The sequence below is a fragment of the Amblyomma mixtum genome, chromosome 4 (assembly GCF_055824585.1).
Source record: "Amblyomma mixtum isolate Tamu chromosome 4, ASM5582458v1, whole genome shotgun sequence".
In the NCBI taxonomy this organism is placed as follows: domain Eukaryota; kingdom Metazoa; phylum Arthropoda; class Arachnida; order Ixodida; family Ixodidae; genus Amblyomma; species Amblyomma mixtum.
In genome coordinates this window covers 36610578-36634778 of record NC_143015.1, presented here as the reverse complement: position 1 = coordinate 36634778, position 24201 = coordinate 36610578, and the positions used below count along the sequence as shown (strand labels likewise).

The 24201-nt window shown below is 47.2% G+C and overlaps 1 protein-coding gene and 3 non-coding genes across 4 annotated transcripts; all 4 read left to right on the top strand.

The window, feature by feature from the left end:
• The first annotated feature begins 5500 nt into the window (after nucleotides 1-5500).
• Nucleotides 5501-5574, top strand: TRNAI-AAU (transfer RNA isoleucine (anticodon AAU)). Its single transcript has one exon. It is a non-coding gene; the product is annotated as a tRNA-Ile (tRNA).
• A 5175-nt stretch (nucleotides 5575-10749) lies between these two features.
• Nucleotides 10750-10823, top strand: TRNAI-AAU (transfer RNA isoleucine (anticodon AAU)). Its single transcript has one exon. It is a non-coding gene; the product is annotated as a tRNA-Ile (tRNA).
• A 148-nt stretch (nucleotides 10824-10971) lies between these two features.
• On the top strand, nucleotides 10972-11045 carry TRNAI-AAU (transfer RNA isoleucine (anticodon AAU)). Its single transcript has one exon. It is a non-coding gene; the product is annotated as a tRNA-Ile (tRNA).
• Nucleotides 11046-11576: 531 nt separating this feature from the next.
• LOC149346165 (uncharacterized) lies at nucleotides 11577-12494 on the top strand. Its single transcript, XM_089585357.1, has one exon. The coding sequence runs from the start codon at nucleotides 11577-11579 to the stop codon at nucleotides 12492-12494; it is 918 nt and encodes a 305-aa protein (XP_089441483.1).
• The last annotated feature ends 11707 nt before the right edge of the window (nucleotides 12495-24201 follow it).

The following is a 24201-nucleotide window of genomic DNA, read 5'->3' as shown; positions in this document are numbered from 1 at the left end:
GTTTTTGTGATTTTCTTTGGTGAATGTGCTTTGTGTGACCTCTGTCGAAGTCCGGCAATAAAGAAAAAAAAAAGGCCTTCTAGCTCAGTTAGTTATAGCGTCGTGCTAATAACGCGAAGGTCGTAGGTTCAATCCCTGCGCAGGCCACGTTCTGTTTTTTTTTCTATTGCTCTCAACGCAGTTTAACGTCGATGGTGCAGGCACTTCCACTTTTACCTGAGTGGTCCACGCAGCCGTAGTGTGTGTATAGCAGAAACACGAATAGCATGGGTTACCTTGATTTCTGAAATAGTTCTGGCCTGATAGCTCAGGATTCCATTTCCGGCCACCGAGCGTGACGGACGTGTGTGCAATGGGCTCCGTAGGAGCGGCTTCAGCGGCCTAGCAGGGCCGCGGTAACAGGAATATTGCTTCAGACAATGATTACCAAGTTGTTTTGCCTAGTTTGCCAACAGGGCGTTTTGTTTTGAACACCGTTTTTCTACACTGTGATGTTAGGGCCCGCCCGTATCGGGCAGAAGATTTTCGCGATGCGCTCGCCGAGTTATCGCTCCTGCCGGAAGTGATTGCCCTCGGAGCCTACCGCATGAGCCATGTGTGGGCGGTGACTTTCAAGGACGAAGATGCGGTGAAAAAGATTGTCGGCATGGGTGAGCTGCTGGTGAAAAAGTGCCGCTGTATCGTAATTGATCCTGCCAACCAGGACGTTCGCATGAAAGTGCATTGGTTGCTGCACAGCGTGCCCGACGACGACGTACGGTTTGCCTTCGAGCCGTACGGGAAGGTCACAGACGTCGGCCGAGAGCGGTGGCGGGTGCATGGCCTAGCAGATAAGGGCTCAACTACCAGACTGGTCACCTTGAAGTTGAAGCCGGGCGTAAAGCTGGACGACCTGCCGCACCAGGTGAGCGTCGCCGGAGAGTTGGCCCTCGTGGTCGTGCCAGGCAGGGCTCCGCTCTGCCTTCGGTGCCGTGGCACGGGCCACATTCGTCGCGACTGTCGCATGCCTAAGTGCAGTGCGTGCCGAAGCTTTGGTCATGAGAGCAGCCAGTGCGAGCGGACGTATGCCAGCGTAACAGGACTGACAACCACCGACGACGCCTCAAACCTGCTCATGGACGAGGCGGACATGGAGGATGCAGCATCGGTGGCAAGTGCAAGAACGGAGGTAGCCGAAAATACGGTGATTCCACTGCCGCAGCAGGAGCAACCCGGAACCGAAGCGGTTACTGCAGAGCAGCAACAACCGCCTTCGCAGGATTCTTCGACAGCTCCAAGCGCCGAGCTGAAAACCTCAGTTGATTATGAAGCGGCTCCCAGCACCTCAGAACCCGAGGTTATGGACATCCTTAGCGCTTCAGCCAGCCTGCTGGCGGGGAAACGACCACACGACAAGACCCTTAGCGTTGGGACGAAGGAGGACGGCGGGGGCGGAGACGAGCCACCCACCAAAGCGCCAGGTATGCGGAGGTCTACCTTGAAGCCGCGACCGAACATTCCGGTCGATTCGCGGCAGGCGGGTAAACCGCCCCCGTAAATTTAGTTTGTCTAGATAAGGTGGGTTGGGAGGGGTTTCCGTAAACGCCATGGCCCTCATCCTGAGCGGTTCGTTTTTCGTGTTCGGGCTTGGAAAGAGGTGCCAAGTTTACTTGGACTGTCCGTTTTTGTTGCTTAGAGTTTTATTTTTTTTTCCTGGCCTTCGACGCGCTTATCGCCAGAGTATCATGAGCACAGACCCTTGGGCTATTGTAATGGGCACCATTCTACCGTGTAGCCATGGCGGTTAATATCGAAAGAGCGCTACGGGTAGCGACGTTAAACGTACGGGCCCTTGGAGCAAGACGACGACAATGTCAGCTTAGTCGCCTTCTCTTAGATAATGACTTACATATAGTGGGAATCCAAGAGACAAAAATTGAGAGCCAGGAGCTTACCGACCGAATGGTGTCCAATTTTCGTGCTCATTTCGATGTGTGTATTTCTCACGCGATTGGTGGATCAGGTGGTTGCGCCATATTCATACGCAACAACTTTGGAATCTGCGTGCAGTCAGTATTTTCATGTGACAGTGGACGCCTCTTAATCGCAGATATCGTCTTTGGCGAATTAGAGTGTCGCGTCGTCTGTGTATACGCGCCAAATATTGACATGGAACGGGGGGCATTCTTTGAAAGCCTTGAGGCGTTCCTAAATTGTCAGAAAGTGATAATACTGCTAGGTGATTTTAACGGTGTTTGCAATGTTGATGACCGCGCAAAACATTCGCGTGTTCGTGACAAGAGTGCAGAATTTCTTAATACACTTGTGCACGAATATGACCTTGAAGACGTTGGTAGCGTTTTCGCCAGCGGTACTCGTCCGCAGTTTACACACTTCCAGCAAGACAGCCATGCAAGGTTAGACAGATTATATGTCTCTGCCGAATTGATACCCATGTGTAGCGAGTACGAAGTGAAACCCATCGCATACAGCGATCACTGCTTGGTAACGGCCGCCTTTGGAAAGACGCAGAGAAAACGAATCTTTAGCTGGGACTTGTGGAAAATGAATGCGCAGCTGTTGGATGACGAAGCTTTTGTCGACGCTGTAACGAAAGAACTGAAAAATTTGACTGCAAGCGAGCCAGAAAGTGACTCCATTCGTTGGGAAGATTTTAAGCAGAAAGTAAAAACAATGGCTATAGAAAGAAGTAGTGTCATTCGACGCAATCAGAAAGAAGGAGAGACAAAGCTTCGCCAGCAACTGCAGTTTTTTGTTAGTATGGAGAATGTCGAACCTGGTCTGTGTGTTAGGGGAATAAAGGAAGTGAAAACTGAACTTGAACGGATAGATTCGGAGAAGTACAAGGCGGCAGTAGTGAGATCAAGGTCCGAGAAGCTGTGGGCGGGAGAAATGCCAACCAAGCGGGCTCTCTCGGATGAAAAAAGATACGCATGTCAAAAAGAAATCCGCCAATTAGCTATAGGTGAAATCGTCACGTCTAACAGAAATGAAATTAAGCATGCGATTGCCGAGCACTTTAAAGAAATTCTAAGCCATCCACGGGACCTTAAAGATTGTTTCCAAAAAGAATTCCTTCCGTTGATGCCAAAGCTTGACGAAGAAGTAAGGACACAGCTAGAACAACCAATCACACCAAGTGAGATAGAATGCGCAATAAATGAGCTGGCAGTCGGGAAAGCACCTGGGCCGGATGGCTTAGGGGCCATTTTCTATAAAACCTTCCGGTCTGAGGTTGCCCAAGTTCTTTATCACGTTGTTAGCGAAGCGTATGACCAGAAAAGACTACCCTTGTCCTTCACAACCTCGCATATCGTGCTAATCCCGTAGAGTGATGATGCTCAGAAACGTTTGTTGCCAGGCTCATATCGCCCAATAACTCTTCCTAACGTCGACTATAAAATATTCACCAAAGTTCTAGCAAAGCGACTGCAAGGCGCTATTAAGAAGTTGGTTGGACCACACCAGACTTGTGGCATTAAAGGCCGCACTATCGCGACGAATGTACACGTGGCTCGAAGCGTGCTCGAGTGTTGCGATGCGCTGGGCGATCACGTCGCGATGATGCAGCTTGACCTGGCAAAAGCCTTCGACCGTGTCTCGCACAAGGCATTGCTCTGCATACTTGAACACACGAATGTGGGCAGTGTGATTACGGAAGGCGTCACGATGGCGTACAAAAAATGTACAACGCGTATTATTGTTAACGGTGAGCTCACTGATAGCTTGTGCGTGCTCTCGTCGGTGAGGTAGGGATGCCCCCTTTCACCACTGCTGTTTGCCGCTTATCTTGAGCCACTCTGTCTGGCGATGGAACATAATGCGCGCATAACAGGTTACAGACTACAGGCTGCCAGAAGTCAAAATTCTGGCGTACGCGGATGACATCGCGGTGTTCTGCGCCAGCAAAGATAGCATTAGAGAGGCAACTAATGTCGTCGAAAAGTTTTGTGATGTGACTGGAGCCCAGATAAACTGGGATAAAAGTCATGGCTTCTGGCATGGCGATTGGGTGGACACACCAGAAGCCTTTTGTCGGCTCATCTGGTCAATAGTGCCAACGCAGTACCTTGGTGTGCCTCTCGGAAATTATCGCGACCCTGAACCGTACTGGAAAGATCAAGCCTTGATGGCTGAAGAAAACGCGAACGGGTGGCAAGGCAAGCAACTGTCGATGTTTTCTAGAGCCACTGTCTGCAACCTTTTTTTTATATCAAAAATCTGGTACGCCATGAATGTGTTGTGTGCGGCGAGGATGAGCATTAAAAAAATGCACCGGGTTTTTGCTATTTTTATTTGGGCCTCGACTTGGGAGCGGTCCAGTCGAATGAATTTGTTTTTGCCTGTAAAGAAAGGAGGTCTTGGCCTGGCTCACTTGTTTCTGCGACAAATTGTGGCACGCTTTGTTTTTTTACGGGATCAGAATGATATCTTCCTGCGCACAGTTATACAAGTAAGACTGTATAGACTTCTGCCTGGATTCGTAGTCTCGTCTGTTCAAAATATGTGCGGAAGGGTGACTGGATACCTGCATGAAGTTGTTTTATCGTATAGGCTGTTGAATGTACGTTTTTCCCAGCAGTACCTGTCAACCGTTACAAAGAAAAAACTCTACAGAGACCTTGTAGATGTCATGCTCCCTGTACCTTTGTACCGTTCTCAACATCGCGGTGGCCCAGGACAGGACGTCCTAAAAAGAGTGAAGAAAATGCCTATACTACCCTCCGCCAAATAGTTCTTTTTCAAGTTACATACAAACACCCTCCCAGTTAAGACCTGGCTTCACGATAAAGGACTCTTCATTCCCTGGAACACTGACTGCTTTTTATGCAAGAAACCCGAAACAATAGAACACGTATTTCTAGACTGCTGGGACCCGATCTTTCATTGGGATGTACTCCAAAGAACTTTGAAAAAACAGTTACCCCTGGATCCGTACGGCATACGTTTCTTGCCTGTGAATCCCTCAGAGGAAATACCTTATGACCTCATTATGGTCCTGGGCGTCCACGCGGTGTGGAAAACACGAATGCAGTTTGAACACGCGGACTTGGTTTTTCGCCCGGTTCGAGAACATTTCATAGAGAGCGTTGTGCGCTTAAGAAATGTGTACAACGCACTGCCTGATCCACCACAATGGATAACTGTACTAGATGGATTAATGTCGCTCAAAAAAATTTAAAGTCGTGTCGGCCGAAGTGTGGCCGCCATGTTTTATTTCTTGTAACCTCTTGATTTGTACGTCAAAATCGGCAATAAAGAAAAAAAGAAAAAAAAGGCCTGATCGCTCAGTTGGTTAGAGCGTCGTGCTAATGGCGCGAAGGTCGTATGTTCAATCCCTGCGCAGGCCACGTTGTATTTTTTTTTCTATTGCTCTCAACGCAGTTTAACGTCGATGGTGCAGGCACTTCCACTTTTACCTGAGTGGTCCACGCAGCCGTAGTGTGTGTATAGCAGAAACACGAATAGCATGGGTTACCTTGATTTCTGAAATAGTTCTGGTCTGCTAGCTCAGTTGGATAGAGCGTCGTGCTAATAACGCGAAGGTCGTAGGTTCAATCCCTGCGCAGGCCACGTTGTATTTTTTTCTATTGCTCTCAACGCAGTTTAACGTCGATGGTGCAAGCACTTCCACTTTTACCTGAGTGGTCCACGCAGCCGTAGTGTGTGCATAGCAGAAACACGAATTGCATGGGTTACCTTGATTCCTGGAACAGTTCTGGCCTGCTAGCTCAGTCATTATACTTCCGGCTACCTTTCGGTGCGGACGCAGAATCATGGGCTCCAACGGAGCAGCGACAGCGGCCCTTGCCTGCCGCGGTAACAGGATTGAACACGCTGAAGATAACTATCAGATGATTCTGCCGACTTTGCCTACAGGACGTGTTGTTCTCAACACCGTTTTTTTGCACGCTGACGTGCGAATGCGACCGTACAAGGTCGAAGATTTCAGGGGTGCTTTCGCCAACGTTGGCGCGCTCCCCGACGTGGTAGCGTTGGGGGCGTACCATATCAACCACGTCTGGGCGGTGACGTTCGACTCTGCGGATGGTGCTAAGAAATTGGCTGCGCTGAAGGAGCTGAAGGAGAAAGAACGCCGGTGTCTGATCATCGACCCCGAGGACCAGCAGCTCAAGTTGCGGCTCCACTGGTTGCTGCACGGTGTACCCGATGAAGATGTCCGAACGGCTTTCGCGGCGTACGGAAAGGTGACGGAGGTGACGCGGGAGCGTTGGCGCGTCGAAGGCGTCAAGGAGAAGGGCTCGACAACGAGGACCATTCTTCTGAAAATGAAAGCTGGCATGAAGGTGGACGACCTACCTCATCAGGTACGAGTCGGCGGTGAATTGGCCCTCGTTGTGGCGCCTGGACGCCCAATGCAATGCCTACGTTGTCGCGGCACAGGACACGTCCGACGCGAGTGCAAGGTGCCCCGGTGCTCAAAATGCCGGCGGTTCGGCCACACTGACGTCGAGTGCGTTCGCACGTACGCGACCGCTACAGGGCCTGTACTCACGGACGAGGCGGCTGATTTGACCATGGACGTGGTTGAGGCAGAGGATGCGGCGAAAGGCACTGACTCGGCCGATAAGGGCCAGGCAGTGACGGCCTCTTCAAAACCGGGCGGCGGTGACGCCAAGGGCAACGACGCAACCAGAGAGGCGGAGGGCGCCGAACCGTCAAGGAGCGCGGATAACCCAGACAAGGGCGGCGCACACACTGCTAGCGTCACCGCAGCAGCTAAGCGACCCCACGACCAGACCGGCGGCAATGGAGACAAAGTGACAGTAACCAACGTCGAGGAGCCGCCAGCGAAAACGGCCCAAGGGCGGCGGCCCAGTTTCAAGCCGCGGCCTAATGTCTCGTCAGAAAAGCGGGTCGACGACAAGGGGCCTGTGGAGCAGAGCCAGGCTCTTGCACGGGATGGTTCTGGTGGCGGCGACGGCGTCTAGCTGCGTGCTAGACGTGAGCGGTAAGCACCGATCTCTCGGTCTCTTCACTCTCTATAACAATGGCTACTGCGCTTAAGCTCACGGTGGGTACGCTCAATGTGAGGGGTCTAGCGGGTAAAAAGAAGCAGAGCCAAGTTTACCGCCTCCTAACAGACCGTGGGATTGATGTTCTTGCTATCAAAGAAACAAAAGCGGAAGGGGACGAAGAGACCGGGATTTTGATGCAGCGTTTCACGGCCAGATATTACGCAGTCGTTAGCCACGCAAATGGTACATCGGCCGGATGTATTATTTTTGTTAAATAACTGCCGAGTCCTGAGGTGCAGGCGCATTTTTCATGTCCATCGGGGCGATGTGTAGTGGTGGACTTTTGTTTTGCGAGGGTTGAATAGCGATTCATTTGCATTTATGCGCCCAATGTGCTGGAGGAGCGAGTTGTGTGTTTTGAAAGTATCCAGGAATATCTAAGCACTGAAAAACAGGTAGTTCTTCTGGGTGATTTTAACTGTGTTTTGAATGCTGCTGATAAAACCAGCACGCGTTCCCACCGGGATGGAAGCACCGATGTTTTGAGCCAATTAACAGATCTTTTTGCCTTGGAGGACCTGGCTGAATGTGTGGAAAGCACGCGTAATGTTTGGTTCACGCATTTTCAACGCAGTAGTCATGCTCGTCTCGATAGAGTCTATGTATCTTTAGATCTGGTGCCAAAATGAAATAGTTATGATGTCGTGCCCGTGCTTTTCTCAGATCACTGCATGGTGCAATGCAATATAGGAGTTAAAAGACGATCTAGTGTATTTCAGTGGGACGTATGGAAATTAAATAACCAGCTTGTACGGGACGAAACATTCACTGAGAATGTAAAAGTAGAAGTAAATAAAGTAACGTGCGACGGCATACACATATGGGGGATGCAATAGGAAATTTGTAAACAACAAATTAAAATAAAAGCTATCGACAGAGCTAGCTGTATAAAACACCAAGAAAAGTTAAACGAAGCACAGTTAAGGTCCCTGCTTGACAAATTATTTGCTGAGGAGTGCAAATCACCGGGTACGTTCTTAGACGATTTCAAAAAAGTCAAGCAAAAGATAGAAGTGATTGAAGAAGACCGCTATCGAGGGGCGCTTGTGCGCGCGAGAGCCGAAGAATTTGCTACTTGTGAGACGCCCACAAAACGAGCACTGGGAATACAAAAAGCGCGTGCACGGCGATACCACGTAGCAGAAATTGAGAGGGGAGGCCAAACGGCGAAGGACAACGATGGTATCGCGCAAGCCTTTTTTGATCATTATCAAATGCTTTTTGCCCAGCATCGAGTAGATGTGGCACGGTTCAAAGAAGAATTTTTGGAGGCTATGCCTCTTGTAGACGATGAAGACAAACAAAGATTGGAGCGGGCGATTAGTGAAGCCGAAGTAGAACTGGCCATAGATAAATTGAACGCGGGAAAATCGCCTCGGACCTGATGTGCTAAGGGCGGCGTTTTACAAAACGTTTAAGAACGATTTAGCACCAATACTAACTGCTGTGTTCAACGAAGCGTATAAATTACATTCACTTCCCGCATCGTACGCGTCATCTCACACCGTACTTATTCCGAAAACCGAGCAGGTAGAAAAATTAAGACAGGTGTCCTCTTACAGGCTGATCGCTTTGACAAATGTGGATTATAAGATATACATGAAGGTTCTAGCGGCCAGGTTACGAACCGTAATACGGGTATTAGTTGGCTCACTCCAAGCATGCGGGACAAAAGGGTGTTCCATTGTAAATAACATCCACATAGCAAAGTGCGTGCTCGAGTGCTGTGATACCACGCAAGACTGTGTGGCAGTCTTCCAGCTCGACCTCGAGAAAGCTTTTGATTGTGTGTCTCATGAACTTTTGTTTTGTGTTCTAGACGATATTAATGTCGGGTTTGTAATTAGTGAGGGAGTTGCCATGGCGTACCGTAACTGCAGTACAAGGTTAATTGTAAATAAGAAGTTGGGGGCCCCCATAAGCGTACAACGTTCGGTGCGCCAAGGCTGCCCCCTCAGCCCTTTGTTGTTTTGTATATATATTGAAGCATTGTGTCTAAGAATTATTGAAAATGATTCAATTCATGGTTTCCGAGTGCAGGCAGCGGAAGTGAAGTTGCTTGCATACGCTGACGACGTCGCTGTGTTTTGTACCGATCAGAGCAGTATAACCCATACGGTCGACATTTCAAGGCGTTTAGTCCAGTTACCGGAAGCTTGGTGAACTGGCGGAAGTGTCTTGGATTCTGGCACGGTGATTGGCCATCAACCCCAGAAACTTTCGCCAGTGTCTCATGGGTGACAGCACCCGTTAAGTACCTGGGCGTTCCGTTGGAATGTTACCAAGATTCTGAGCCTTATTGGAGAGAGCAATTGAAAGAAACGCGTGAGAAGGCAGCAACATGGAAAAGCGCCCATTTGTCTATATCTTCGAGAGCCACAGTTTGCAATCTTTTTCTCATAAGTAAGCTGTGGTATGTAATGCAAGTGTTGCACTGTTCTCGGTTGAATGTGCAAAAGCTTCATCGTGTGTTCGCAGTTTTTATTTGGGCCTCAAGTTGGGAGAGGTGTAGTCGGTCGAATCTCTTCCGGAGCGTCAAAGTAGGCGGACTTGGACTCGGGCATTTGTTTTTGCGCCAAGTTGTAAATAGGTTCTTTTTTTTTCCGACATATTAAAGATCCCTTTCTTCGTACCATGTGCCAAGTAAGGCTCGGGCGCGCTTTACCGGAGTTTGTTGTCTCCACACAACAAATGATTGGACGAACTTCAGGGTTTTTTAGAGAGATTGTCCTCAGTGTTCGTTTTCTCACCGCCCGTTTTTCAATAGAATTTTTAAGCAATGTTAAGAGGAAAACGTTGTATAAGAGGCTATGTGAAACTGTTTTCGCGGAACCTATGTACAGAGCCTTGTACTCTGGAGGCCCAGGAAGCGATGTCCTTAAACGAGTTAAAAATATGCATGTGCCGTCAGGGATAAAAACTTTTTTTTTCAGGTTGCACACAGGCACTTTGAGTGTGAAATCATTTCAACAGGCTAAGGGGTTCTTTCTTCCATGGGGATAACATTGTGTTATATGCGAGCAACCAGAAACCATAGATCACGTTTTTCTTCGCTGTTGGGAGGGAGTTTATTTCTGGGACTTCCTACAAAGGACCTTAAAGAAAAAATTACCGCTGCACCCTCAAGGGATCAGGTTTCTTCCTACAGAGAACGAAGGGGGCGTACCAGATGATCTTATCATGCTCGTGGGCCTTCACAGTATATGGCGCTCTCGAACGGCGGGGTACCACTGTGACCCGGACGCGAGGCCGGCTCGAATGTATTTCCGGGAAAACATCCACACGTTTTGTGAGATAGTACAAACAAGACCATGTGTTCCTGAGTGGTTGTCAAAGTTGGAACCTTTGACGCATCTCAGAGAATTTTAACGTGACAACGCCTAACCAAAGTGGGTTTTAGGCTACTATTGTGCCAGTTTTTGTGATTGTCTGTGGTGCATCTTCTTTGTTTGACCTCTGTCGAAGTCCGGTAATAAAGAAAAAAAAAAGCCTGCTAGCTCAGTTGGTTAGAGCGTCGTGCTAATAGCGCGAAGGTCGTAGGTTCAATCCCTGCGTAGGCCACTTTGTATTTTTTTTCTATTGCTCTCAACGCAGTTTAACGTCGATGGTGCAGGCACTTCCACTTTTACCTGAGTGGCCCACGCAGCCATAGTTTGTGCATAGCAGAAACACGAATTGCATGGGTTACCTTGATTCCTGGAACAGTTCTGGCCTGCTAGCTCAGTTGGTTAGAGCGTCGTGCTAATAACGCGAAGGTCGTAGGTTCAATCCCTGCGCAGGCCACGTTGTATTTTTTTTCTATTGCTCTCAACGCAGTTTAACGTCGATGGTGCTGGTACTTCCACTTCTACCTGAGTGGTCCACGCAGCCGTAGTGTGTGTATAGCAGAAACACGAATAGCATGGGTTACCTTGATTTCTGAAATAGTTCTGGCCTGCTAGCTCAGTTGGTTAGAGCGTCGTGCTAATAACGCGAAGGTCGTAGGTTTAATCCCTGCGCAGGCCACGTTGTATTTTTTTTCTATTGCTCCTAACGCAGTTTAACGTCGATGGTGCAGGCGCTTCCACTTTTACCTGAATGGTCCACGCAGCCGTAGTGTGTGTATAGCAGAAACACGAATAGCATGGGTTACCTTGATTTCTGAAATAGTTCTGGCCTGCTAGCTCATTCTACTTCCGGCCACCGAGTGTGACGGACGCTTGTAGAATGGGCTCCACTGGAGCAGCGATTGCGGCCCGTGCCGGCCTCGGAAACAGGATTGCTGAAACTGCTGATAACGAGTATCAGGTTCTTTTGCCAACTTTGCCTACCGGACGGCTGGTGTTAAACACTGTTTTTCTTCATGGCGATGTGCGACGGCGGCCTTTCAAAGTCGAAGACTTCCGTGACGCCCTGGTCAAGAACGGAACTCTCCCTGACGTGATAGCGGTGGGGGCGTACCAGGTTAACCACGTATGGGCGGTGACCCTCAGCACTCCCGAGGCAACCAAGCGGCTGCTCGCCGTGAAGGAAATGCAAGTGAAAGGGGGCCGGTGCATGATCATCGACCCTGAGGACCAGCACGTCAAACTGCGGCTGCATTGGATGCTGCCCGGCGTCGATGACGAGGACATCAGAACGGCATTTGCAGCGTTCGGAAAGATCACCGCAGTGACCCGTGAAAGGTGGCGAGTTCAAGGAATGACTGAAAAGGCCTCTACTACAAGGACTGTTTTATTGAAGATGAAGCCAGGCGTAACAGTCGAAGACATTCCTCATCAGCTGAGGGTGGCGGGAGAGCTTGCGCTTGTGGTTGTGCCTGGTAGGCCAATGCAATGTCTGCGCTGTCGCGACACTGGATACGTACGGCGGGAATGCAAAATTCCTCGCTTTAAGAAATGTAAGCGATTCGGTCATGGTGAGGCTGATTGCATTCGAACCTACGCATCGGCCACGGGAGCTGCGTTGGAGGACGAAAAGGCGGAGCTGCAAATGGATGCCGCTGAAGCTGAGGAGGCGGCTAAGGGGGCAGGGGGAGCGGAGAAGGTAGCAGCAGCCACCGTCTCCTCACCTGCTTCCGCGGAGGACACCGAGACGCCCAGCGACCAAGGGAAGGAGCCTGAACTTCCAGGCGCCGCGGCGACCGAAACGGCAGGGGACGGCGGATCTGCAGGTGCTTCAAAAACCGAGGTGCCCGAACCTATGTGCAGCGACGATGGCAGGGATGACGGCGACAGCCGCATGGCGACCGTTAGTGCTCCCGTCAAGCGCCCTCACAATGTGACTCTCAACGAAGGGACCAACGATACTACCACCACTGCAGAGGAGCCTCCAACGAAAGCTGCGCAGGCCCGGAGGCCTGCATTCAAGCCGCGCCCCAACGTTTCATCTGAAAGACGAGTCGCCGCAAGTTCACCTTTGCGGCAAGGCCACGGCGACCGACCTGAGGACCCTGGCCTCACACAAAGCGTCTAGCGATACGCTGGACGTGAGAGGTGGGCTCGGCGATGTGATGGGAACCATGCCGCTTACCGCAAAATATGTTTTCACTGTGCAGGCCCTCTTCGCAGTGATCGTCGATTCTACAAACCCTAACAACACGTGCCTCGAACACCCAGCTATCGCCTTCGAACTGCACACTTATCACCACGGGCGTTCATCACCCCCCGTCTACCACCTGCATGCGCATGATCAAGGACTCCCGTCATCTGTGACGTCTTCGGACTATGGCCGTATAAAAGGACCGCCGGACTGCTTCCCCACCAGTGGGCTCGGCGATGTGATGGGAACCATGCCGCTTACCGCAAAATATGTTTTCACTGTGCAGGTTAGTCTTTCCGTTTCCAAAATAAGGTCTGGGAAAGAAATATTCTTGATTGTTGTGCCGTGCCCACATAGTGTTTTGTGCATTTGTTACGAGTGCTACCTTGTATGTAGGCTGCTCGTTCGTGGCGATGTTGAACTAAATCCGGGTCCCACAACCATTGAAATTCTTGACGCTCTCCTACATGGGCAGGCTGATATTTTTAAAGAAGTAGCTGAACTTAAAGCAAGTTGGAATATTGATCGTAAAATCCTACTTGAGATTGATTCTCGGTTGCGTTCCTTTGAAGCCTTCTTTAAACAGCCCAACGCTTCTTCGCATCAAATAGCATCCATTATGAAGGCAACAGAGTCTCTTCATGGCGTGATGGCGTCACATAGCAGTAAATTAGTTGATCTTGAAGACCGCAGTCGGCGCTCAAACATCGTAGTTTACGGCATTACTGAGCCGCCTGATGAAACTGAGGATTCTCTGAAGGAAAGCGTCATTAGCAATGTTTTTGAAAAGCGTCTTGGCGTCAAATGCAAGTCCATTGCACGCATTCACCGCCTTGGCCGCCAGGAAAGCCGCCGGCCTTGCATTGCTTACTTCCAGGACTACAACGAAAAACAGGCTGTCTTGATGAACTCTGGAAAATTGAAGGATACTAACTTTTTTGTTCAAAACGATTACAGCCAACCCACTTTACGCAAGCGAAAGTTGCTCTGGGAAAGTGCGAGGGCCGATAGGAATAACAGGAAACGTGTGTCTTTAATTCATGACAAGCTAAAGGTTAACGATACATTATTTATATGGGATGACGCAAAGAATGAACGAGTGGCACTTCCTTCCAAGACGACGCGTGCTTTTTGACATTCTGTTGAGTCGCGTACTGCACCAAAAGAGCTTAGACTGCTGAACGTGAACGCTCAGAGCCTTGTAAATAAAACCGATAAACTGGAATACCTGCTCTTAGCCTATAATCCACACATAACAGTTATTACGGAAACCTGGCTGCATGGCGGTGTTAACAACTCAGTTCTTATTCCTCCAGGTTATGAGATATTTCGGCGTGACCGCCCTTCCCGGGGTGGTGGCGTTGCTGTCATTTTAAAGGAACCCCTAAGTGGTCATCTTTTGAATCAACTAGATGAACACGAAAGCTTGTTCGTTAAGGTCAACTGCTGGGGCCATTTATTCACTTTATGTGCGGTCTACAGGCCTCCATCTTCTACTCCTGATTTTTTGTTGAAATTACACGATCACTTATTTTTTTTAAGGATGATAACATTATTCTGGCTGGTGATTTTAATCTTCCTGGTGTTGACTGGAGCGATCCACGTTCTGTGTATGACCTTTCTAATCCTCTTGGCGATATCATGTTAATGTGTGATTTAACTCAGACTGTCACAGAATTCACCAGAGTCACGGACAGTACCCGATCTATACTTGACCTTTTCTTCATCAGTTCTAGTTTGTCTTGTTATTCTGTGTCCATTCATGACGGAATTTCTGATCACAAGAGTGTTCACCTGTCCTTATTTCTCGGAAACGCCAAAATGCACAAGGATCAGCATTACAAATCTGTGAAGGATTATTCAAAAGCTGACGACCAATCCATTCTTGACCGTCTTTGGTTCATTTGCGACAACCTTCCGAAAACCACCAACTTAGTTTCGAATATGCTGAAATCAACCATTAATAATTGCATTAGTACACTTGTTTCCTAATAAGCGCGTTAGAGTGAACAAAAACAACCCATGGGTGACTAGGGAAATCATACATATTCGTCGAAGACTTAAACGCGCTAGAAAAAGTGGTAAACATCATTCAAACCTAGCCAACTTAAGATGTGAGCTTGCATCTAAATTGTCTGAAGCTAAGGCAAGGTATTTTAGTTATTCCCTTCCACAGTTCCTAAAAAGTAACCCTAATAAATTTTGGCGCTACCTTAGTGACTCAAGTGATGAGGTATATAAAATATCAATAAACGGGTCCGTTGTCGACGACGTATCTGACGTGGCCGAGCACTTCAACCGTTACTTTCAATCTGTCTTCTCTCTCCCGATTGCTGATTTAATGCATGTAAACTCGTCCTCTGACATTGAAGCCAATTTCATAACTTATGAAGGTGTTTTCAACATGATACTCAAACTCAAAACTAAATCCTCAGTCGGCCCGGACAACATACCTAATGTGTTCTTGCACCGCTACGCTGAACCACTCGCTCACATTTTAACCCACCTTTTCCGTTTGTCATTCACCGAAGGCATTCTTCCAAATGACTGGCGTGTGGCTCGAGTGGTTCCGGTCTTTAAAAAAGGTGACCGTTTAAATATTGGTAACTACAGACCTATCTCACTTACTTCCAGTACATGTAAACTTCTTGAACATATCATATCAAACTACGTCGTCTCGTACCTTGAGGAAAACAAAATTATTTCACCCTTTCAACACGGTTTCAGAAGAGGCTTATCAACTACCACGCAGCTCGTGACCACTCTTCATGAATTTGCTTCATCACTAGATAAGGGCGAACAGATTGACGCAATTTTTATGGATTTTAGTAAAGCGTTCGACCGCGTTTGTCACAGTAAACTGATATTTAAGCTTCGAAACATTGGCCTCCCCGATAACCTTGTTAATTGGATTCGTTCTTATCTTTCCAACCGACAGCAGTTTGTTCAGGTAAAGGGCTGCTCCTCTCACATTCTACCGGTGTCCTCTGGAGTGCCCCAGGGTAGCGTCCTTGGCCCGGTTCTCTTTCTCATCTACATCAATGACATCGTTTCGGCCATTGACACTGCAGCTATAAGTATTAGGTTATTCGCAGATGACTTCATTCTCTTTAAGTCTATTAATAGTAACCAGGATCAAGCACGCTTACAGATAAACCTTAATGCAGTTGCAGATTGGTGCGCGGAATGGTTAATGGAAGTAAATACTGATAAAACTGTTCTCCTACGGGTCACGAAAAAGAAGAATCCCTTCCAGTTTACATACACACTGAACCACGAAAACCTACTGCAAGTTGACAACTACACGTACCTCGGCGTAACATTAAATAAGCACCTTAGTTGGACTAGTCACGTCGACAAAATTTGCGCTGCTGCTGCAAGGAAACTTGGCTTTCTCCGCCACAAATTAAAGTCTTCCCACAGTCCGTGAAGCTATTAGCATACAACACGTACATTCGACCTAAACTTGAATATGCTAGTGTGTCATGGGATCCATTTCTCAGAAAAGATATACATTCACTAGAGATGATACAAAGAAAAGCAATCGGGTTCATTTTCAACAGTTATCATCGGAATGCTTCACCGTCCGCCATCATGTCTGTAAATAATATTCCATCCTTGGAAAAAAGAAGAGCACTCGCTAGGTTAAAATTTCTTTTTTCACTTTATCACCAACAGTTCAATTTCTCTTCCAAGGACTACCTGCGCCCACGCTTAACCCGGCATACTAGGAACGTTCATGACCACAGCCTTACGCCGTTCTTTGCCCGCACAAACCTCTTTAAAAACTCTTTTTTTGTTCGCACTATCGCTCAGTGGAACAGCTTGCCAGCTCTCGTCTTTTCCGCGCGTAATGTTCATGATTTTGAAGAACTCTTGTCCCCTATCATCTGAGTTCTGTTTGTAATCCTACGTCTGGTGTTTTATAATATTTCTTCCTGTTTTTTTTTCTTTTTGATAATGTTGTTCATACAGCAACCTTTTACTTTTGACTGCCTTTATGTTGATCATTCAGGTGTTTTGTAGTGTTTGTCTGTTTTCTTTCTTTCTTTTTTGAAGTTTGGTGTGATCTTTGGCTGTTGTTAAATTGCCCACTCTGCTTGGCCCTCGGGCTGCAGTATTTTGTAAATAAATAAATAAAGCGCCATGCTCTCGGTCTCTACACCATTTTGTCGAAATGGCTCCGCTATGTTGTCTGAAAATAGCCACACTTAATGCAAGGGGGTTGGCGGGGAAAAGAAAACAGAGTCAAGTATATCGACTTATAACAGACTGTGACATTGACCTGTTGGCGGTACAAGAAACTAAAGTAGACGGGGAGGAAGAGACCGGGAGCATGGTGCAGCGTTTCACGTGTAGGTATTACGCAGTAGTGGCTCATGCAGTTGGAACGTCGGCTGGGTGTGTGCTCTTCATCAAAAAGCTGCCGGGCCTGGTTGTTCAGGCTTATGCAACATGTTCTCATGGACGATTTATTGTGCTTGATTATGCTTACATGAATGTGGAGTGGAGAATGATCTGCCTTTACGCACCTAACAAAGTTGACGAGAGGGCAGCCTTTTTTGGAAAAGTTGAGGAGTACTTCACTGTCGAAAGGCAAATGATCGTCATGGGTGATTTCAACAGTGTCTTGGCTGCGCGTGACAAAACAAGTGATTGAATATTCAGAGACATAAGTACCGAAAGACTGTCCGAGTTAGTGGAAAAATGGAATATTTAAGATGTGGCTGACTGTTTAGAGGGTGAGCGGGATGTGCAATTCACGCACTTTCAGCGTACGAGTCACGCACTTCTAGACCGTATTTATATGGTGGTAGACCTGCTGCCAAAATGCAACAATTACAAGGTTGAACCTGTGTCCTTCTCGGAACACTGTTTGGTACAGTGTAGGATAGGAACAGCAAAACGGGACAATGCTTTTAATTGGGACTTGTGGAAATTTAGTGATAAGCTGTTAAAGTGTGAGCGTTTTTGTGACAATATAAAAGAAGAAATTGGCAAAGTAGAGCCAAATTCAAGACAAAAGTTATGGGACCAGTGGGAACTATGTAAGCAGCAAATTAAAATATACGCAATTGAAAAGGCTAGCTGCTTGAAAAAAGAGGAAAAAATAAAGGAAAAGGATTTAAGAGAACTCCTGCGGAAAATAATTGAGCAGGAGAGTAAAGCTCCTGGTAAGTGGATTGATGACGTAAGGAAAATTAAACAAAAGCTTGAAGTTATAGAACAAGAGCGTTATCGCGGTGCGCTGGTGCGTGCGAGAGCCGAAGAGGCGGTTTTCGGTGAAACACCAACAAAACGAGCATTGGGCATGGGAAAAGCACGGGCTGAGCGCAATAGCATTGATAAAATTGAATGGGAAGGTGTCGTAGCAGATGACGAAACGTATATAAAGCAAGCTTTTGCTGAATTCTATCAGGCGCTTTTCGCAAAACACGACGTAGACATCGACACATTCAAGGGAAGGTTTCTAGGAGCGATGCCAAGATTAGATGACGAACAGAAACAGAGATTAGAGGCACCAATTACTGAATCCGAAGTGCAAACAGCAATAGGAAATTTAAACTCGGGTAAGTCGCCTGGACCAGACGGTTTAAGTGCGGCTTTCTATAAAGCCTTTAAGCAAGACATTTCCCCTTTGTTAACGGTACTCTTCAATGACGCATATGAATTAAAAGCACTACCTCCTTCCTTTGGCGTATCTTACACTGTCCTAATTCCGAAAACGGAAGATAGTGAAAAGTTAAAGCATGTTACAGCCTACAGGCCGATTTCACTTACGAACGTGGACTACAAGATATTCATGAAGGTGCTAGCAAGGCGGTTACAAAGCGTAATGAATGTGATAGTTGGTTCTCATCAGACGTGCGGCATCAAAGGTCGTTCTATTGTGTCTAATATTCATAAAGCAAGATGTGTTATTGAGTGTTGTCATATTGCTAACAGTCCTGTTGCTATCCTTCAGTTAGACCTGGAAAAAGCGTTTGACTGCGTGGCACATGAACTTTTGTTTTTAATTTTGGATCACGTGAATGTTGGGTCAGTCATCAGGAAAGGAGTGGCCATGGCGTACCGAAACTGCACAACGAGACTAATAGTAAATAAGAGTTTGGGGGCCCCCATAAGCGTGAAGGGTTCGGTGCGCCAGGGCTGCCCCCTAAGCCCTCTTTTGTTTGGTGTATACATAGAATCCCTGTGTTTGAGCATAATACAGAATGACGGTATTCAAGCTTTTAAGTTACAAGCGACAGAAATTAAGTTGTTGGCTTATGCGGATGACGTAGCTGTTTTCGCTACTGATTAGGAGAGCATAAGGAAGGCCATTAATTGTGTTCGGCAATTTAGTCAATCGACAGGAAGTCGAGTCAACTGGGCCAAATGTATTGGCTTCTGGCATGGTGAGTGGCCAACCACTCCTGTTAACTTTGCGAATGTGTCCTGGGTGACGACCTCAGTGAAGTATTTAGGTGTCCCACTGGAATGTTATCGAGATAGCGAACCGCATTGGAAAAGGCAGCTGGAAGACACCCGTGCAAAAACTGACAAGTGGAAAGGGTCTATGTTATCTACATTTGCCAGAGCTACAGTTTGCAACTTATTCTTCATCAGCAAGTTGTGGTACGTGATGCAGGTACTGCACTGTTCGCGATTTAACGCGCAGAAACTGCACCGCATCTTTGCAGTGTTTGTCTGGGCCTCGAGCTGGGAACGATGCAGCCGGACAAATTTGTTCAGAAGTGTAAAAGACGGAGGACTAGGGCTCGGCCATCTGTTTTTGCGCCAAATCGTCAGCAGATTTTTATTCTTTCGAGACGCGAGTGACCCGTTCTTGCGCACAATCTGTCAAGTAAGGCTGGGCCATGCATTACCGGAATGGATTGTTGGAACAGATAACATTCAAGGTCGTATTTTTGGCTACACCAGAGAAGTGGTTATGAGTGTTAGATTTTTAGCTGCTCGTTTTTCGCAGCAGTACCTCTCTACGGTAAAAAAGAAAACACTCTATCGGGATTTACGAGATGTTGTTCTGCCTGAACCACTGTACAGGGCCATATACCGTGGAGGCCAGGGCGGTAATGTGTTGAAGAGGGTGAAGAAAATGCAGGTACCAGCAGCAGCCAAAAGCTTCTTTTTCAGATTACACACAGAAACACTGGCCGTGAAAGCGTTTATGGAGAAAAAGGGAATGTTTCTTCCTTGCGGTTCAGACTGTCTGATATGTAAGAAGCCAGAGACAATCGATCTTTTTTTTTTATTGCCTGGCTTTGACATTACACAACAAAATGGCAGGACACAATGAACACTTGGGGTTGATATAGTCAGCCTGCCAGGGGCTGGCTTCGTCACATTAAAATTCCTTTAGGGCCATCAAAGGCTCCACCCTTGACAGCCACTCGGGAGCCTCGCCAACAGATTTCACACTCTCAACAAACCGGTGCACAGTTTCACGAAAATAAATTCGTGCTGGCCTCGCGTCGGGATCACAGTAATATCCTGCCATTCTCGCACGCCAAATACTGTGGAGGCCCAGTAACATTATCAGATCGAAAGGTACTCCGTCCTCGTTTTCAATGGGCAGATACCGTATTCCATGGGGGTGAAGTGGAAATTGTTTCTTTATAGTCCTTTGAAGTACGTCCCAAAAGTAAACCCCTTCCCAACAATGCAGAAAAACGTGATCTATCGTTTCTGGTTGCTTGCAGATAAGGCAGTGATGACCCCACGGAAGAAATAAGCCCTTATCCTGTAAAAACATTTTGACTGATAACGTTCCAGTGTGCAACTTGAAAAAAAAAAGTTTTAACCCCTGGGTCAACGTGCATTCCCTTTACCCTCTTTAACACATTCCTTCCAGGGCCTCCACTGTACAAGGCCCTATACATGGGTTCCGGCAAGACATCTTCATATAAATCCTTATACAATTTTTGCTTGTTCACTGTAGATAAATATTCGTTGGAAAACCTCGTTGAGAGAAATCGGACACTTGCGACAACTTCTCTGAAGTACCCAAAAATTCCGCCCGATAGGGTTTCGGTTGCAACAACAAAGTCAGGCAGCGCGCGCCCCAGCCTTACTTGGCACACGGTGCGCAAAAACGGATCACTGACATCACGCAGAAACATAAATCTGTTAACAATCTGCCTCAAGAAAAGGTGTCCCAGACCCACTCCACCATCCTTCACTTTTCTAAACAAATTCGTCCGGCTGCACCTTTCCCATTGTGCAGCCCACACAAAAACAGCAAAAGTTCGATGTAGCTTTTGTATGCTCATTCTTCCACAATGCAACACTTGCATCGCATACCACACCTTACTGATAAAGAAAACGTTGCACACGGTGGCTCTAGCGAAAATTGATAAGCCTGTTCCTTTCCATCTTTCCGCCTTCTCACGCACATCCTGGGTCTGCACTCTCCAATATGTTTCGCTATCGCGATAGCTTTTTAGCGGTACTCCAAGGTACTTCGTTGGGGTCTTCACCCAGGGTACGTTTGCAAAGTGGTCCATCGTCGTTTGCCATGCTCCGTGCCAGAGCCCCACTGACTTAGACCAGTTCACTCTGCTGCCAGAGGTTTTGCAGAATTCAGCGACACATTCAACGGCCTCTGTAAAACCTTCTCGATTAACGGAAAAAACCGCTAAATCATCCGCATATGCCAGCAGCTTCACCTCCGCAGCTTGCAGCCGAAAACCAGTTATTCTCTCGTTTTCGATGATGTCTAAACACAAAGTCTCGATGTAGATAGCAAACAGAAGAGGGCTGAGGGGGCAGCCTTGACGTACCGAACGCTGCACACGAATGGGGGCCCCCAGACTCTGGTTAACAATCAATCTCGTCGTACAGTTCCGATACGCCAAGGCGACTCCCTCCCGGATAACATACCCAACATTCACATAATCAAGTATGCACAGCAAAATGTTATGCGCGACACAGTCGAACGCCTTTTCGAGATCAAGCTGCAAGATGGCAACGCGACTATTTGTAAAATCACAGCACTCGAGCACACATCTTGCCTTGTGTATGTTAGAAAGAATAGACCGGCCTTTTATCCCGCACGTTTGGTGGGGGCCAACAATTGGTCTGGTCTGAAATTTACTTTTGAATTACCGGAAGAAAATCAGCTGCAATTCTTGGATATTAGATTGGAGAAAAAGGTGAATCATGTTTGTTGGTCCTTCCTACAGCGGTCGGAAAAGCCTTTGCTAAATTATCAGTCTGGGCATTCGAAAATAGTTAAATGCGGCATAGCAGTGTCTTGTTTAGGATCTGCACTTACTCAATCATGTATTCATACTTTAGGCAGCAGTTTCGATACGCAGGTTCAAAGGCTAAGGTCAGCGGGCTTCCCCAAAGATGTGATAGCGCTTGCTAGCAACAAGATCCTGAAGAAGATGAAGTCGTTTGGTAGACATGAAGCACAGGAAAATTCCGGTAATGATAGAACGAAGTATGCGGTAATACCCTACATTCATCAGTTATCCCATAGGCTTAAGCAGGTTGGCACTAGATATGGGGTTAAAGTGCTCTTTTCGGTCCCTAATAAACTAGGCAAGGTTTGTGCTATTGTTGACAAAAGAGCCCGGGAACATAAGCAAATAAGAGGCAAAAGAAATAATGCATGCCAGGTGGATCATGAATCACCCTTTGTGCAATGTGCAGAGGGAGTGGTATATGACATACCTTTTAAATGCGGCAAGAATTACATTGGGCAAACCGGGAAATGCATAAATACACGCTTACGTCAGCATAAAACCTCTTTGAATGGTGCTCCTTCATCAAATCTGTCCCTTCATTACAGAGATTGTCATCTGAACAAACCCGGTGTGTCTAATAAAAAAGCATGCTTTCCACTGCTTAACAGGGCAAAGATTAAATTCAGACATCCAGATCAGCTGACTAGGGAGTTGTGTGAAGCCTATCACATTCACAAGAACAGCGACGTGTGCGTTAGCACACCATCTGATGCGCCACTGATCCGCCACTGATGCGGCTCACAGTGAATTGCGGATTTTGCGTGAGCTAGCCGATCAGCTTGTCAATGAAAATAGCAAGTTACGTCTTGGACAGGCAGAGCTGGAAGACCGGCAGCGCAGGGAAAATCTTCTGTTCTTCGGCGTACCGGACAGTTTGTCCGAAACGTGGGATGAAACGGAAGAAAAGTTACTGAACCATGTTTCAGGCTGCTTTGATCCTGTTCTTACGAATGACATGTTTGAACGAGCACACAGGATTGGTGTGTTCTCAGACGAAAAGAATCGTCCGATTGTTATGAAGTTCCGGTCTTTCAAAACAAAACAACAAATCCTAGTGCAGTCTGCTAAACTTAAAGATAAAAAGGTCACTGTAAGTGAAGATTATTCTTTGCAGACACGTGTCGCTAGAAAGAAGCTTGTGCAGTTCGCGAAGGATGCTGACTTTAAGTATAAGCTGAGGTATAACAAACTGTATTGTAACAACAAATGCTACGGCTATGACCCTATTCACGATAGCGTTTTCGAGCTAGCTGGCCCACCGGGATCTTTAGTGGCCCTTTGTCGCGCTGCTTCTGGCTCGCCACACGCTTCGCCATAGAGGTGCGGGAGGGGCAGTGGACGGGCGACTGGAGATAAGACAGCGCTTTCAATTTTTTCACAAACATAAGAAGCATAATACCAAAGCGGGAAGATCTAAACTCTGTCATCGACTCATGTGATGCCGATGTTGTATTGCTAACAGAAACGTGGCTCTCTGCAAAGATAGAGAGCAAGGAACTGTTTGATTGCAAGAAGCGCTACAATGTTTATCGTTCTGATAGAGGTCACAGAAGTGGAGGAGGTGTTTTAATAGCCATCGCCGATAATATTGTGTCTTCACCGATTAGTCTTTCTAGCATTTTAGAGTTGGTTTGGGTTGAACTTCGTGTTCATTTCAGGAAACTGATTCTGGGCATATGCTACCGTCCCCCGTCTTCGTGCGCAACTTTCGCTGAAGATTTGCATGATGCTCTTAACATGATCTCAGTACGTTATCCGGGCGCGGCAATCCTTCTTGCTGGTGACTTCAATTATCCCAGTATCTTGTGGGCTAATACGTCGCCGTATCCTCGCCCCTTTTCTACCGAATGCAATAACTTTTTGCGAACCTGTTTGGACTTTAACCTTTCGCAGCTAGTTACTAAGCCAACTCCTATCACGCCATCATCTTCCAATGTTTTAGACCTTGTGCTAACCAACGCGCGGGATCTTATCGCTTCAATCTCGTACTTACCTGGTCTTAGTGATCACACCTTGCTTCATTTCGATGTAAAAATTAATATTCCTAATCGCCGGAACATCTTCAAGTCAATTAGAGATTACAAGCGGGCGGACTATGATGCTATTAATCGTGAATTAGCTCTTTTCTTAAACAGTTATTTACCAGATTTTCCACAGCGTTCTGTCCACACTAACTGGGAAATGTTTAGGGACACTGTTGAACGTCTCACTAATACATTTGTGCCGCTAAAAATTTTGCGGTGTAATAGCCAATCACCGTGGTTTAACAACCTTCTAAAAAGACTATCCAATAAGAAAAAACGTTTGTTTCGCTCGGCGAAATCGTCGAATTCGCAACAACGATGGGACTGTTACCTTTCTGCGGCCGCTGAGTACAAATTAGCTCT

Coding starts and splice junctions, on each gene's coding strand:
- LOC149346165 (XM_089585357.1), top strand. CDS start 11,577: ATGATCATCGACCCTGAGGACCAGCACGTCAAACTGCGGCTGCATTGG.